The 14,736-nt window shown below is 48.9% G+C and overlaps 1 protein-coding gene across 1 annotated transcript in view; it reads left to right on the forward strand.

The window, feature by feature from the left end:
* LOC140420930 (sodium- and chloride-dependent neutral and basic amino acid transporter B(0+)-like) overlaps positions 1–14,736 on the forward strand; it is a 242,665-nt gene that overhangs the window by 16,421 nt on the left and 211,508 nt on the right. Inside the window, exons 2-3 of the mRNA XM_072505092.1 lie at positions 1,643–1,784; positions 13,623–13,754. Coding sequence (XP_072361193.1) covers positions 1,643–1,784; positions 13,623–13,754 — 274 coding nt within the window. The remainder of the gene's footprint in view (positions 1–1,642; positions 1,785–13,622; positions 13,755–14,736) is intronic.

The raw sequence follows: 14,736 nt of genomic DNA on the forward strand, positions 1-14,736 counted from the left end.
CACGGTGGCGCAGTGGTAGCATTGCTGCCTCACGGAGCCGAGGTTCGATCCTGGCTCTGGGTCACTGTCCGTGTGGAGTTTGCACATTCTCCCGTGTTTGCGTGGCTTTCACTCCCACGACCCAAGATGTGCAGGATAGGCGGATTGGCTATGCTAAATTGACCCTTAATTGGAAAAAATAAATTGGGTACTCTAAATTTATTTATTTTTTAAAAAGAAAAGTTGCTCAGTTGAAGCAAACTTCCACCCTTCCCCTCCTGTAGTGCCTGCGTGGTCACCAACTCCACCCCGGCCTTGTCCAGACACAGAAGCAAAAGAGGCAGCAGCAAGTAAACACACGGCTTCCAGACATAAAACCTTGAATGGTCATCAGTAGAATAAATGCACCAGTCCCAATTAAATTTTTCCATTAAACACAAAATACTTTACACAATCCGTTAACAATTTTGGTTGTTGATATTTGCAATGAAACATCTGACGTATTTGTTGAACTGTTTTCTATTTTGTCCTGCCATCAATAGGTTAACTTGAGCTGCCTCAAAGTAACTGAAAAATCTTCTGTCCACTAATATGACTAACAGAATAGTAAGAATAATTGACTCCAAGCCCTTTAGAGTTAACAATGCAACTATACTTCTCATCTGGCGACACACCATAAACAGCACAAGTACAACTGAACTGCTTTCACCCTTTGGTAGATGTGAGATCACTTGAGAGTGAAGTCAGGAGATTCAAAATAACTGGAGCACAACATTGGAGTTTAAAACTTAAAAGTTTACAAAGAACTCAGACACCTGTGGCTTTCCTTTATAAATTCCACCTCAGAATAAACTGCCTTTGTTAAAGCAAACACAGTTCTGCTTTAACTGCGCTGAGATTGCAGCAGGTACTTTCTCTTCAAAAAGTTAGTTTTGCGAAACTTGTAGATACAGAATAACTACACGTGATCCTGACTGTTCTGGAACTAATACAATACCCTACAATTAAAAAATTTTGAGTTGGCAGATCAACCTATTAACATTAGAAATGCTCTGGGAACTTGAATGTCATCATGAGCTGTGTAACGAGATGATGCTGGGGTAGCGGTAATGTCACTGGATTAGCAATCCAGAGTCTCAGGCTAAGATTCTGGGGATATGGGTTAAAATCCCACTGGTGGAATTTAAGTTACATTTTAGGGGCGGGACGGTATCACAGTAGTTAGCACTGTCGCTTCACAGCGCCAGGGCCATGGGTTCGATTCCCGGCTTGGGTCACTGTCTGTGCGGAGGCTGCACATTCTCCCAGTGCCTGCGGGAGTTTCCTCCGGGTGCTTCGGTTTCCTCCCATAGTCCAAAGATGTGTAAATTAGTGGATTGGCCAAGATAAATTGCCCTCAGTATCGAAAAAAGATACAATGGGGTTACGGGGATAGGGTGGAGGTAACAAAGGGATAGCTTCACAGGGTTCTCAAAGAATAACCACCTTCCAGAGGACACATGAGTCAATAGTAAACTTACAGATTTTGGTTGTAATGCTTTGTGGTGTTCAGCGTGTTTCAAACTACAAACCAATTACTGCAAAATGGAGAACAGTGTTTTATGTTTGAGTTCCAGTCTGTGAAAGTCTCATTTCTGAGTCAGCCATTTCTTCTTTCCCCCAGGCTGTTCAGGATGAAACTGACGATCATGTGGAGAGAGGTTACTGGTCCTCAAAGGCTGAATATTTGCTGTCAATGATCGGTTATGCTGTGGGCCTGGGCAACGTCTGGAGATTCCCTTACCTGGCTTACAAAAATGGAGGAGGTACTTAGTGAATTCAAAGTGCAGGGGAGAAAAAGACAGAAATTAAAGGGAACAATTTATTGAATTGTGAAAGAACATTAAATTCAATGAACCAGGAAACCCTTTATAGTCTTCAATAAATAATCTTGGTTTGAACAATGTTGGTGTAAGGAGTTGCAGCTTTAGACTGTGCACGACCTTGAAATTCTAGTGAGGGTTTAAGAAGCATCCAACTGAGGTAAAGAGAAAATTAATAAAGAAATTAATCCATCAGTCCCTTCCTGAGTTAAAATAATAATAATAATCACATTGTCACACGTAGGCTTCATTGAAGTTACTGTGAAAAGCCCCTAGTCGCCACATTCCGGCGCCTGTTCGGGGATGCCGGTATGGGAATTGAACCCGCGCTGCTGCCTTGTTCTGCATTACAAGCCAGCTGTTTAGCCCAGTGTCCTAATTACCGGCAAACTCAGAAAATATGAGGGGCACGATCTACGGGCCGAATCATGGCGGGCGCGAATATGAGCAGACCAGTTAGATTGTAGGAGAGGCTGAATTTGGGAACCACGCCGGGCGCAGATCAGTTTCCGATCTAAGCGGCCCGCTCCCTTTGGCGGGAGCTGGAACCCGCCGCAATGTGGCGAGAAACTGATAATCACCAATTAAGACAAATGTCCATACCGTTAACGGGATGGACCTCCTTTCGAATGGCCTCCTGTGATCTAACCACCTCCCCAGCGAGTGTTCATCTGGACGCCGTTTAGTACACCTATTTAAAAACATGAAGCTGCCGCAAAGGCTGCTGTGGGGATCAAGGAGGTGAGTAGCCAATCGATAATCGAGCAGTTCCCCCGGGGGAGGGGGGGGTGGGGGCTCGGTTGAGTCAGTGGACCGGAATTGGTGGGGGGGGTCGCACCTGGATGGGTGCAGGACGAGAGGCCAGCGACCGCGGGTCCACCATGCAAACCCTGGATCGTGTATTCCCAAAACGGGGCCAGGTCCAGCTGCTGGCTGTCTGTTCCACCGAATACCCCTGTGACAGAACCCCATCCGTGGCAACATGCTGAAGGTCAGTTTATCCCCCGCTGATCGCGGCGGCCACTGGCTGCACAGCTGAAAGCTATTACTCATGGGAAATTGGCAATTCTATTTATGTGAGCACTTCACAGCTCCAAGTGGATGCCTGTGGGTAGGCATGCCATGACATAGGCGGTTGTTACTGCCTTGCATCCCAATCGGGCTGTGAGACCTGGATACCTGCCCTGAACTCTGGAGGCATCAGCAACACAGAGGCAGCAGCCAACATTCAAACGCTCAAGAGCTGGGCTTCAGCACAAGGGACTATCCCGCGGCTAGAGGGTATGTGTGTGGGCCAGGAAGGAAACCAGTGCCCAGTCCCGGCAGCGTTTCTAGAGAGTGGAGTACAGGGTCTGGGGTCCGATGCCCAGGGACCATTGCTGCGGCTGGTGATGAATGTGCAGGGCATTTCGTATGTCATCCTGAGGGATAGTAGGGGATGTTATGGTGGGGGAGACCTAGGGAGCCCATGGGCCCCGGGGTGGAAGCCATAGCTGATTGTCAGTCTCTCACCCTTTCCAATTCCTTACAGATATTACATTACATTGTGGACCCCGTGGAAGCTGCCCTCGCGCTTGCATTAGCAGGCCAGACGCCTGAGAAGCCGACAGCAGCAGCATCGACAGAGGTTCAAGGCGGCGGCCCATCGCGGCCCACCACACCATCAGGCCGGGACAGACCCAGAGGGGGGGAGGCCAACGATGGCCCAACGTGTACAGGTGTTGTTGGACCTTCGAAACAGATGCAGGACAGCATGTGCCGCAGGAGGTTCTACTTCAACAAGGAGATGTTGTGGCACCTGTGCCATGTCCTATCGGACTTGGTACCACGTGGAGGAGGAGGATGCCCAATCCCGGTGACCTATTAGGCCACCTCAGCCCTGAGCCTTCACGCCTCATTTCAGGGCTTGAGCGAAGACTTATGTGGCATTTCCCAACCAATGACCCACAAGTGCATCCGTGAAATCACGGATGCCCTGTTTTCCCCGGCAGCTGACTACATAAACTTTGACCCGAATCAAGCCCATCAAGATGTCTTCCATCGCTAGGAGGCCCCAGGTCCAGGGGGTAAGAGATAGCACGCATATCAGCTTGCATACACCAGGCGGTCCGGTAGTGTCCTTCCACAACAGGAAGGGGTCATCTGCTTTGTGGTGTTCTGCTGTGCCCTGCACAACCTGGCACAGAAGTGGGCAACGTGCTGGAGGTGAAGGGGAGGAACATGCAGCTATGTTGTCGGAGGAATACGGCGATATGCCTGACCAGAAAGGGCTGGAGGACGAGCCCGGGGAGGACTCGCAGGACCAGGTGGAGGATGACGGACAGGCGGGGGCGAGGGTCTGGCATGCCAGGAGGACTCGTCCTCGCTCGCTGATCATAGGACGTGGCTTTGTCCATCATCTCTCCTCTCCCCTTCTCACGCACCGTCCCCCACACTTGTGCCCCTCCTCCCTCCCGGTTTGCCTCACATGACTCCCCTTTCCTTTAACCTTCTCTCTCCCCCCCCCCCTCTCCCCCCCGGCCTCCCGATGACTCCCTCACACACCCATTACCCACTTCCTCCCTACCTGCTCGCCCTGTCCTGTTCTATCCTCTGAGGATCTTTATTGCATCACTCCTGGTGATGGGCCTGTGTCGGCACTGTCAGCGGGTCAATATACAAGGCTGGAGGGTGATGGTAACCCACTGTGCTGAGTTCTGGTGCTCTTCTTTTTTTTATAAAATATTTTATTGAAAATTTTTGGTCAACCAACACAGTACATTGTGCATCCTTTACACAATATTATAACAACACAAATAACAATGACCTATTTTATAAACAGAAAATGAATAAATAATAAATAACAAAAATGAAAACTAACCCTAATTGGCAACTGCCTTATCACAAGTAACACTCTCCAAAAATATAATTTAACAGTCCAATATATAATTATCTGTAGCAACGACCTATACATATTATACAGTATATATTAACAACCCTGAGAGTCCTTCTGGTTCCTCCTCTTCCCCCCCCCCCCCCCCCTTCGATCCTGGGCTGCTGCTGCTGCTTTCTTTTTTCCATTCCATCTATCTTTCTGCGAGGTATTCGACGAACGGTTGCCACCGCCTGGTGAACCCTTGAGCAGACCCCCTTAGAACGAACTTAATCCGCTCTAGCTTTATAAACCCTGCCATGTCATTTATCCAGGTCTCCACCCCCGGGGGCTTGGCTTCTTTCCACATTAGCAATATCCTGCGCCGGGCTACTAGGGACGCAAAGGCCAAAACATCGGCCTCGCCTCCTGCACTCCCGGCTCTTGTGCAACCCCAAATATAGCCAACCCCCAGCTTGGTTCGACCCGGACCCCCACTACTTTTGAAAGCACCTTTGTCACCCCCATCCAAAACCCCTGTAGTGCCGGGCATGACCAAAACATATGGGTATGATTCGCTGGGCTTCTCGAGCACCTCGCACACCTATCCTCCACCCCAAAAAATTTACTGAGCCGTGCTCCAGTCATATGCGCCCTGTGTAATACCTTAAACTGAATCAGGCTTAGCCTGGCACACGAGGACGACGAGTTTACCCTGCTTAGGGTATCTGCCCACAGCCCCTCCTCGATCTCCTCCCCCAGCTCTTTTTCCCTTTTAGTTCATCTACCATAGTCTCCCCTTCGGCCCTCATTTCCCTATATATATCTGACACCTTACCATCCCCCACCCATGTCTTTGAGATCACTCTGTCCTGCACCTCTTGTGTCGGGAGCTGCGGGAATTCCCTCACCTGTTGCCTCGCAAAAGCCCTCAGTTGCATATACCTGAATGCATTCCCTTGGGGCAACCCATATTTCTCGGTCAGCGCTCCCAGACTCGCGAACTTCCCATCCACAAACAGATCTTTCAGTTGCGTTATTCCTGCTCTTTGCCACATTCCATATCCCCCATCCATTCCCCCCGGAGCAAACCTATGGTTGTTTCTTATCGGGGACCCCCCCAAGGCTCCAGTCTTTCCCCTATGCCGTCTCCACTGTCCCCAAATCTTCAGTGTAGCCACCACCACCGGGCTTGTGGTGTAGTTCCTCGGTGAGAACGGCAATGGGGCTGTCACCATAGCCTGTAGGCTAGTCCCCCTACAGGACGCCCTCTCTAATCTCTTCCACGCCGCTCCCTCCTCCTCTCCCATCCACTTACTCACCATTGAAATATTAGCGGCCCAATAATACTCACTTAGGCTCGGTAGTGCCAGCCCCCCCCTATCCCTGCTACGCTGTAAGAATCCCTTCCTCACTCTCGGGGTCTTCCCGGCCCACACAAAACCCATGATGCTCTTTTCAATCCTTTTTAAAAAAGCCTTCGTGATCACCACCGGGAGGCACTGAAACACAAAGAGGAATCTCGGGAGGAGCACCATCTTAACCGCCTGCACCCTCCCTGCCAGTGACAGGGATACCATATCCCATCTCTTGAAATCCTCCTCCATTTGTTCCACCAACCGCGTTAAATTTAACCTATGCAATGTGCCCCAATTCTTGGCTATCTGGATCCCCAGGTAACGAAAGTCCCTTGTTACCTTCCTCAACGGTAGGTCCTCTAATTCTCTACTCTGCTCCCCTGGATGCACCACAAACAACTCACTTTTCCCCATGTTCAATTTATACCCTGAAAAATCCCCAAACTCCCCAAGTATCCGCATTATTTCTGGCATCCCCTCTGCCGGGTCTGCCACATATAGTAACAAATCGTCCGCATACAAAGATACCCGGTGTTCTTCTCCTCCTCTAAGTACTCCCCTCCACTTCTTGGAACCCCTCAACGCTATCGCCAGGGGCTCAATCGCCAGTGCAAACAATAATGGGGACAGAGGGCATCCCTGCCTTGTCCCTCTATGGAGCCGAAAATATGCAGATCCCCGTCCATTCGTGACCACGCTCGCCATCGGGGCCCTATACAACAGCTGCACCCATCCAACATACTCATCTCCAAAACCAAATCTCCTCAGCACCTCCCACAGATAATCCCACTCCACTCTATCAAATGCTTTCTCGGCATCCATCGCCACTACTATCTCCATTTCCCCCTCTGGTGGGGGCATCATCATTACCCCTAACAGCCTCCGTATATTCGTGTTCAGCTGTCTCCCCTTCACAAACCCAGTTTGGTCCTCGTGGACCACCCCCGGGACACATTCCTCTATTCTCATTGCCATTACCTTGGCCAGGATGTTGGCATCTACATTTAGGAGGGAAATAGGTCTATAGGACCCGCATTGTAGCGGGTCCTTTTCCTTCTTTAAGAGAAGCGATATCGTTGCTTCAGACATAGTCGGGGGCAGTTGTCCCCTTTCCTTTGCCTCATTAAAGGTCCTCGTCAATACCGGGGCGAGCAAGTCCACATATTTTCTATAGAATTCGACTGGGAATCCATCCGGTCCCGGTGCCTTTCCCGCCTGCATGCTCCTAATTCCTTTCACCACTTCTTCTACCTCGATCTGTGCTCCCAGTCCCACCCTTTCCTGCTCTTCCACCTTGGGAAATTCCAGCCGATCCAAAAAGCCCATCATTCTCTCCCTCCCATCCGGGGGTTGAGCTTCATATAATTTTTTATAAAATGTCTTGAACACTCCATTCACTCTCTCCGCTCCCCGCTCCATCTCTCCTTCCTCATCCCTCACTCCCCCTATTTCCCTCGCTGCTCCCCTTTTCCTCAATTGGTGTGCCAGCAACCTGCTCGCCTTCTCCCCATATTCGTACTGTACACCCTGTGCCTTCCTCCATTGTGCCTCTGCAGTGCCCGTAGTCAGCAAGTCAAATTCTACATTTTGCCTTTCCCTGTACAGTCCCTCCTCCGGTGCTTCCGCATATTGTCTGTCCACCCTCAAAAGTTCTTGCAGCAACCGCTCCCGTTCCTTACTCTCCTGCTTCCCTTTATGTGCCCTTATTGATATCAGCTCCCCTCTAACCACCGCCTTCAGCGCCTCCCAGACCACTCCCACCTGGACCTCCCCATTATCATTGAGTTCCAAGTACTTTTCAATGCACCCCCTCACCCTTAGACACACCCCCTCATCTGCTATTAGCCCCATGTCCATTCTCCAGGGTGGGCGCCCTCCTGTTTCCTCCCCTATCTCCAAGTCTACCCAGTGTGGAGCGTGATCCGAAATGGCTATAGCCATATACTCCGTTCCCCTCACCTTCGGGATCAACGCCCTTCCCAGCACAAAAAAGTCTATTCGCGAGTAGATTTTATGGACATAGGAGAAAAACGAGAACTCCTTACTCCTAGGTCTGCTAAATCTCCACGGGTCTACACCTCCCATCTGCTCCATAAAATCGTTAAATACCTTGGCTGCTGCCGGCCTCCTTCCAGTCCTGGACTTCGACCTATCCAGCCCTGGTTCCAACACCGTATTAAAATCCCCCCCCATTATCAGCTTTCCCATCTCTAGGTCCGGAATGCGTCCTAGCATCCGCCTCATAAAATTGGCATCATCCCAGTTCGGGGCATATACGTTTACCAAAACCACCGTCTCCCCCTGTAGTTTGCCACTCACCTTCACGTATCTGCCCCCGTTATCCGCCACTATAGTCTTTGCCTCGAACATTACCCGCTTCCCCACTAATATAGCCACCCCCCTATTTTTCGCATCTAGCCCCGAATGGAACACCTGCCCCACCCATCCTTTGCGTAGCCTAACCTGGTCTATCAGTTTCAGGTGCATTTCCTGTAACATAACCACATCTGCCTTAAGTTTCTTAAGGTGTGCGAGTACCCATGCCCTCTTTATCGGCCCGTTCAGCCCTCTCATGTTCCACGTGATCAGCCGGGTTGGGGGGCTTCCTACCCCCCCCCCCCCCCCCCCCTTGTCGATTAGCCATCCCCTTTTTCCAGCTTCTCACCCGGTTCCCACGCAGCTGTATCTCCCCCAGGCGGTGCCCCCCCCGCCCATCCCCTCCCATACCAGCTCCCCCCTCTCCCCAGCAGCAGCAACCCAGTAATTCCCCCCTCCCACGCCCCCCGCTAGTGTAATTACTCCCCCCATGTTGCTCCCAGAAGTCAGCAAACTCTGGCCGACCTCGGCTTCCCCCCGTGACCTCGGCTCGCACCGTGCGACGCCCCCTCCTTCCTGCTTCTCTATTCCCGCCATGATTATCATAGCGCGGGAACCAAGCCCGCGCTTCTCCCTTGGCCCCGCCCCAAATGGCCAACGCCCCATCTCCTCCACCGCCCCTCCTCCCCCCATCACCACCTCTGGAAGAGAGAAAAGTTACCACATCGCAGGATTAGTACATAAAACTCCTCTTTCCCCCCTTTTTAACCCCCCTCTTCGCCCCCCACATTCGCCCCACCACTTTGTTCAAACGTTCTTTTTAATAACCCGCTCATTCCAGTTTTTCTTCCACAATAAAAGTCCACGCTTCATCCGCCATCTCAAAGTAGTGGTGCCTCCCTCGATATGTGACCCACAGTCTTGCCGGTTGCAGCATTCCAAATTTTATCTTCTTTTTATGAAGCACCGCCTTGGCCCGATTAAAGCTCGTCCTCCTTCTCGCCACCTCCGCACTCCAGTCTTGATAAACGCGATCACCGCGTTCTCCCATTTACTGCTCCGAGTTTTCTTTGCCCATCTAAGGACCATTTCTCTATCCTTAAAACGGAGGAATCTCACCACTATGGCTCTGGGAATTTCTCCTGCTCTCGGTCCTCGCGCCATGCTCCCTCCACCTCCAACGAACCCGCCGGGGCCTCCGCTCCCATTAACGAGTGCAGCATCGTGCTCACATATGCCCCGACGTCCGCTCCCTCCGCACCTTCAGGAAGACCAAGAATCCTCAAGTTGTTCCTCCTTGCGTTGTTCTCCAGTGCCTCCAACATTTCCACACATCGTTTCTGATGTGCCTCATGCATCTCCGTCTTCACCACCAGGTCCTGTATGTCGTCCTCATTCTCGGCTGCCTTTGCCTTCACGACCCGAAGCTCCCGCTCCTGGGTCTTTTGTTCCTCCTTTAGCCCTTCGATCGCCTGTAGTATCGGGGCCAACAGCTCTTTCTTTATTTCCTTTTTGAGCTCTTCCACACAGCATTTCAAGAACTCTTGTTGTTCAGGGCCCCATGTTAAACTGCCACCTTCCGACGCCATCTTGGTTTTTGCTTGCCTTCCTTGCCGCTGTTCTAAAGGATCCACTGCAATCCAGCCACTTTCTCCTTTTTTCATCCGTATCCAGGGGGGATTCCCTTCTGGTTTACCGCACAGTGTTTTTAGCCGTCAAAATTGCCGTTGGGGCTCCTATCAAGAGCCCAAAAGTCCGTTTCACCGGGAGCTGCCGAAACGTGCGACTCAGCTGGTCATCGTCGCACCCGGAAGTGAGTTCTGGTGCTCTTCAACCTATGCCATAGTCTGACTCCTGTCTGCCTGCTGACAGCACGCCCAGACTCATTACCTGCTCGTGGTATGCCTTGGGTGGTGGGAGGAGCAGGTCTAGTAGCAGGGAGCCCACTGGGCTAGGGCTGGTGGAGGATGGGGGCCGGCCCACAGAATACCGTGACAAAGGCTTCACATGTCTCAGGTGTATGTCCCTTGGACGCCATCACTCATGGTGCTGGCATCGTGCCCCAGGCTCGCCACTGCGGTCGCCACCCTAGCAGTGTTGGCCTCGGTCACATGCACTGCCGGTGCAATCTCCTGCACTCGTAGCCTTTGCGACTCCTCCAATCGGCTATTGACCTACTGAGTAATGCTGACATCACCCTCTAAATCTCATAGCCGCACCCTATTGATTGCATCAGCTCCGGGACAGATTGGTCCAGAGGCTCAGCATCTGACTGGGACTCAGCTGGGTCCTGTGATCCAGCAGACGTCCGACTGCTGTCTCCCCTGGAAGTTCCTGCCTCCACCTGATGTGCATCTGCAACTGTGTGGTGCTCGCCCAGATTGTGCCCCAGAAGCATACCGAGGTGTGTGTCTCTGCACTGACGGAGGGTGGGGATGATAGCTATGATGCAGCGATGGTGGCATCCTCGAAGCTCTTCTCTGACGTGTTCTCTTGGGGAGCAGGGTGAGGGGGGACCATCCTGGATGGGCCGACACTGCCGGATTGCGATGAGGATGGACATGTGGTCACTGAGATAGAAGGATCATCATCCTGACATGAACAACTCCCATATGACAGCTCATCTGGTTCAGGGCCAGTGAACCCACACATCTGTGGCATAGGCCAATCCCGACATCAGTGACCGATCTGTCCTTGGCCACTGCTGCGATCCCCAGGGCCCGTTCCTCGTAGGGGGTGAGGACCCTGAGGTCCAGCACCCCGCAGCCCATCTGGGCCCTCTCCCATCTGTTGTGGGCCATCTTTTTCTGCGGGGACACAGAGGGGACATTGTGAACCACACACTTCAAGCACCACGGATGCAGGGGCACGTGCACTTTTCTGTTAGATCGTGCCTGAGGAGTGAAATTAAAATTTCCACAAAAGATTAACATTTCATAAACACTTTCAGAAATGTCTTTGGGGGGCATGGTGATGGAATGGTTAGCACTGCTGCCTCACAGCGCGGAGGATCCGGGTTTGATCCTGGCCACGGGCACTGTCCGTGTGGAGTTTGCATATTCTCCACATGCCTGCGCGGTTCTCTCCACATGCCTGCGTGGTTCTCACCCCAACAACCCAAAGATGTTCAGGGTAGGTGGATTGGCCATGCTAAACCCCTTAATTAAAAAAAAGAAATGTGTTTATAGTCAAAAGTGTGATATCTCAAATAGACTCTATTTAAAACCCAAGTCAATAAGTCTTGTTGGATTTTAGAATTGATGATGACTACTTCTGACTACCTTTTAAAAATATGATTGGTTAAAATACATGTTCAGTGTACACGATCTGAAATGTTCAATTATCTCTGGATTCAGGTTTGTAAGTTGAGGATATCTGCTCATATCAGGCGTTCTTCACAACCCCAAACTGTTGACAAACCTGCAAAAATGACATAACACCATTTCTTGGTAATGTGATTCAGTTAGAAGTCTTACAACACAGGTGAATGATACCTGAGGAAGGAGCAGTGCTCCGAAAGTTAGTGATTTGAAACAAACCTTTTGGACTTTAACCTGGTGTTGTAAGACTTCTTACTGTGCTCACCCCAGTCCAACGCCGGCATCTCCACATCATTGATTCAGTTAGAGAGTGAATTTTACAAGATGGGAAATTCACTGATTAACTTGATTCACAGCCTCAATTTTCTTGGAAATTAAGGGAACCATCTCCCGCACAGGACCTACAGGGTGGGAATAATTATCTTCCCCGTCGTCCTTGCAGAGTTGTGATTTCTTGGCATGAGTGGATTTGATCGAACATTTGTGAAAATTCTTTGTAGCGTGGTTGCTCCACTGATGGACTTGATGAAGAAACGCCAAAATGTTCAGTGGACAGCGGACTCTCAACAGGCATTTGACTGCCTGAAAGCTGTGAGAACCAATGCTCTTGTGTTGTAGAATTACAAGTGATCAGATAGAACTAAAGTATCTGACTTTAAAGAGAAATGCCGAGGCGTAGAGAAATGGACGGATCGTGCAGAGACCTTCTTGTCCAAAGAGACTTGTCAATCGAAAAGGATTTCAGTTGGAGGAAGAAGAGCGAAGAAAAAAATGGACTATATTATTATACCTGTTTGTGTGTGTGGTTTTTTTGAAACAAAAAAGTATATTTACCGTGTGCATTTCTTAAAGGATAGTGAAAAGGTGAAAAATGAAACCGTCTTGAAGTTGATGGTTTATTATTTTTTTTCTTGAGGGGTGGTGTCATGAGAATGTCACTTTAAGAAATATTTGGCTGCTCATGATACTGCAGTGATGTCAGAGTATGGGTGGAGCTGAGCTCTGGCTCTGCTTTTTAGTTTCACTTTGAGAAAAGTTTGGGTGTGTCTTTTTTTGGTTTTGTTTTTCAGTGTTGGAGCTGAAGCCAGCCAAAGCAGGTGCACTGCTGTTCTCTCTGCCATGAAAAGACTATCTCTTGATCATTTGGTGAATTCAGAATTATAAATGTTCTCAGTAGCGACTTTAACCTGATGTGCTTCTGTTAAAGGTTATGTTTTTTTAAGTCTTATGGATGTTAAAAAGAAAGCTTAAAGGATTACTTAGTTTTGTAGTCTTTGGGGGTTGTATTTGAATTAATGGTTGCTAAGATGTTTGCTGTGTGTTTTAAAAAGGTTAACTTGAGTTCATACAATAAACATTGTTTTGCTTTGAAAAATACATTTCCATTTCTGCTGTACCACACCTGTAGAGTGGGCCGTGTGCTCCCCATACCACCATCTATTAAAAGTTGTGGGTCAGGTGAACTCCATGATACACTTTTGGCTTCTAAAAGCCTGGCCCATAACATCGTTTTCCTGAAGTAATGGTTAATTTTGTTATTATAATAATCTCTTAAATTCTTTCAAATTCTTGGTGTTATGGTGAAAAATTAAGGCAAGAAATTTCTGCAAGGAGCACAGATTGTATTTTCATCTCCAGGAACGATTCTGCAATAAATCCCATTAATCACCTTCTTGTTTTGAAATAAAGCATTCACTGTGTCATTTAAGACTCTCAAGTCGAAAGGTCTCGGATGTTTGGAGTAAAGCAATACGATAAGAGCCTGAATGTTCATTGTAGTTTTATATTCAGATACTGAATACAGTCTGCAGTAAGTGTTTTCTGTCAATGACAATAATTAATTCCTGCGTTAAAATGAAAAAGTCCATTTAGTTGTTTAATGTTCAGTCTCAAACTGTATCCATACAATCTTTTTAAACTTTACTATATTTTCCAGGTGCATTTCTTATTCCCTATTTAATCATGCTGGCATTTGCTGGGATGCCCTTGTTTTTCTTGGAATGTTCTTTCGGGCAGTTTGCCAGCCTCGGATCTGTTGATGTGTGGAAAGCCGTGCCACTCTTTCAAGGTTAATGATTTTTCGCAACACAAGTTTAAGTAATAGTCATTTAATTCACATTTATACTTTTGTTATACTTTACTCATTACATGGAGATTTAAGTGAGCCTTATTGAAGAACCTTTTGAAGGCAGACACAGTGAAGTGATGTACACAAAGTAAAACTTATTCTTTCCATATTTAAAATTCAGTCAGATTTTAGACTCAATACCAATAAAACTATCTGTCATCCAGCCAGGATTTTAATCTCGCCCAGGAGTGGTTTGGGAGATATGGGGAATCTAATGGCACCATGGCAGTGCACCATGCCCATTGCCAACCCACCCACACGGGTATTTAACCTGCAATGGATGGGGCATTCGGTGGCCTGCTCTCTGCAATTAATGGGAACTTAATGGACTCTCCCACTCCCACTGAGATTTTTTCCGATAGCATGGGTGGCCAGTGCCTTGTGTCCAGGTTGCCAGCTCGGTGAAACCTAATGGTATGCTGACCAGACGGGTGGGGTTGCCTCCTGTTTAATCACCTGTATGCATCAGAGGCCCCTCCTCCCTATCAGGTGACGGAAGAAAATTTCGATCAATGTTATCCATAAAAAATGGGTCAGTTTCTCCTGGTGTCGCATTGTGTGAAGGCTTTTGTAGTTAATCTGGTTGGAATTCTAAACAAAAACTACAGATCTATAGTTGAACAGTACAGCTTGCCTCAGCCTTCAGAGCTGTCCCTGTGTCTTCAGACTAGGGAGGAAAACATCAGTCAAACATTCTGTCACTGAGAACAAACTCCTGCTAAATATATGTGGGGTTATGAAACTTGGGGGGAGGACATGGTGCAACGGGTTTGTCCCTACCAGTTAATAGTTAATGACATTCACTGTTATTTTACTGGGTGTTCACTTGCACAGGAGATCAGAGGATGAACAAAGTCATTGGTCCGTCAGGAAATGGGAGAGGGATAAACACAAAATTTTTGAAATTTACGTAATTCAAGGT

Source organism: Scyliorhinus torazame, chromosome 5, assembly GCF_047496885.1.
Source record: "Scyliorhinus torazame isolate Kashiwa2021f chromosome 5, sScyTor2.1, whole genome shotgun sequence".
NCBI lineage: Eukaryota > Metazoa > Chordata > Chondrichthyes > Carcharhiniformes > Scyliorhinidae > Scyliorhinus > Scyliorhinus torazame.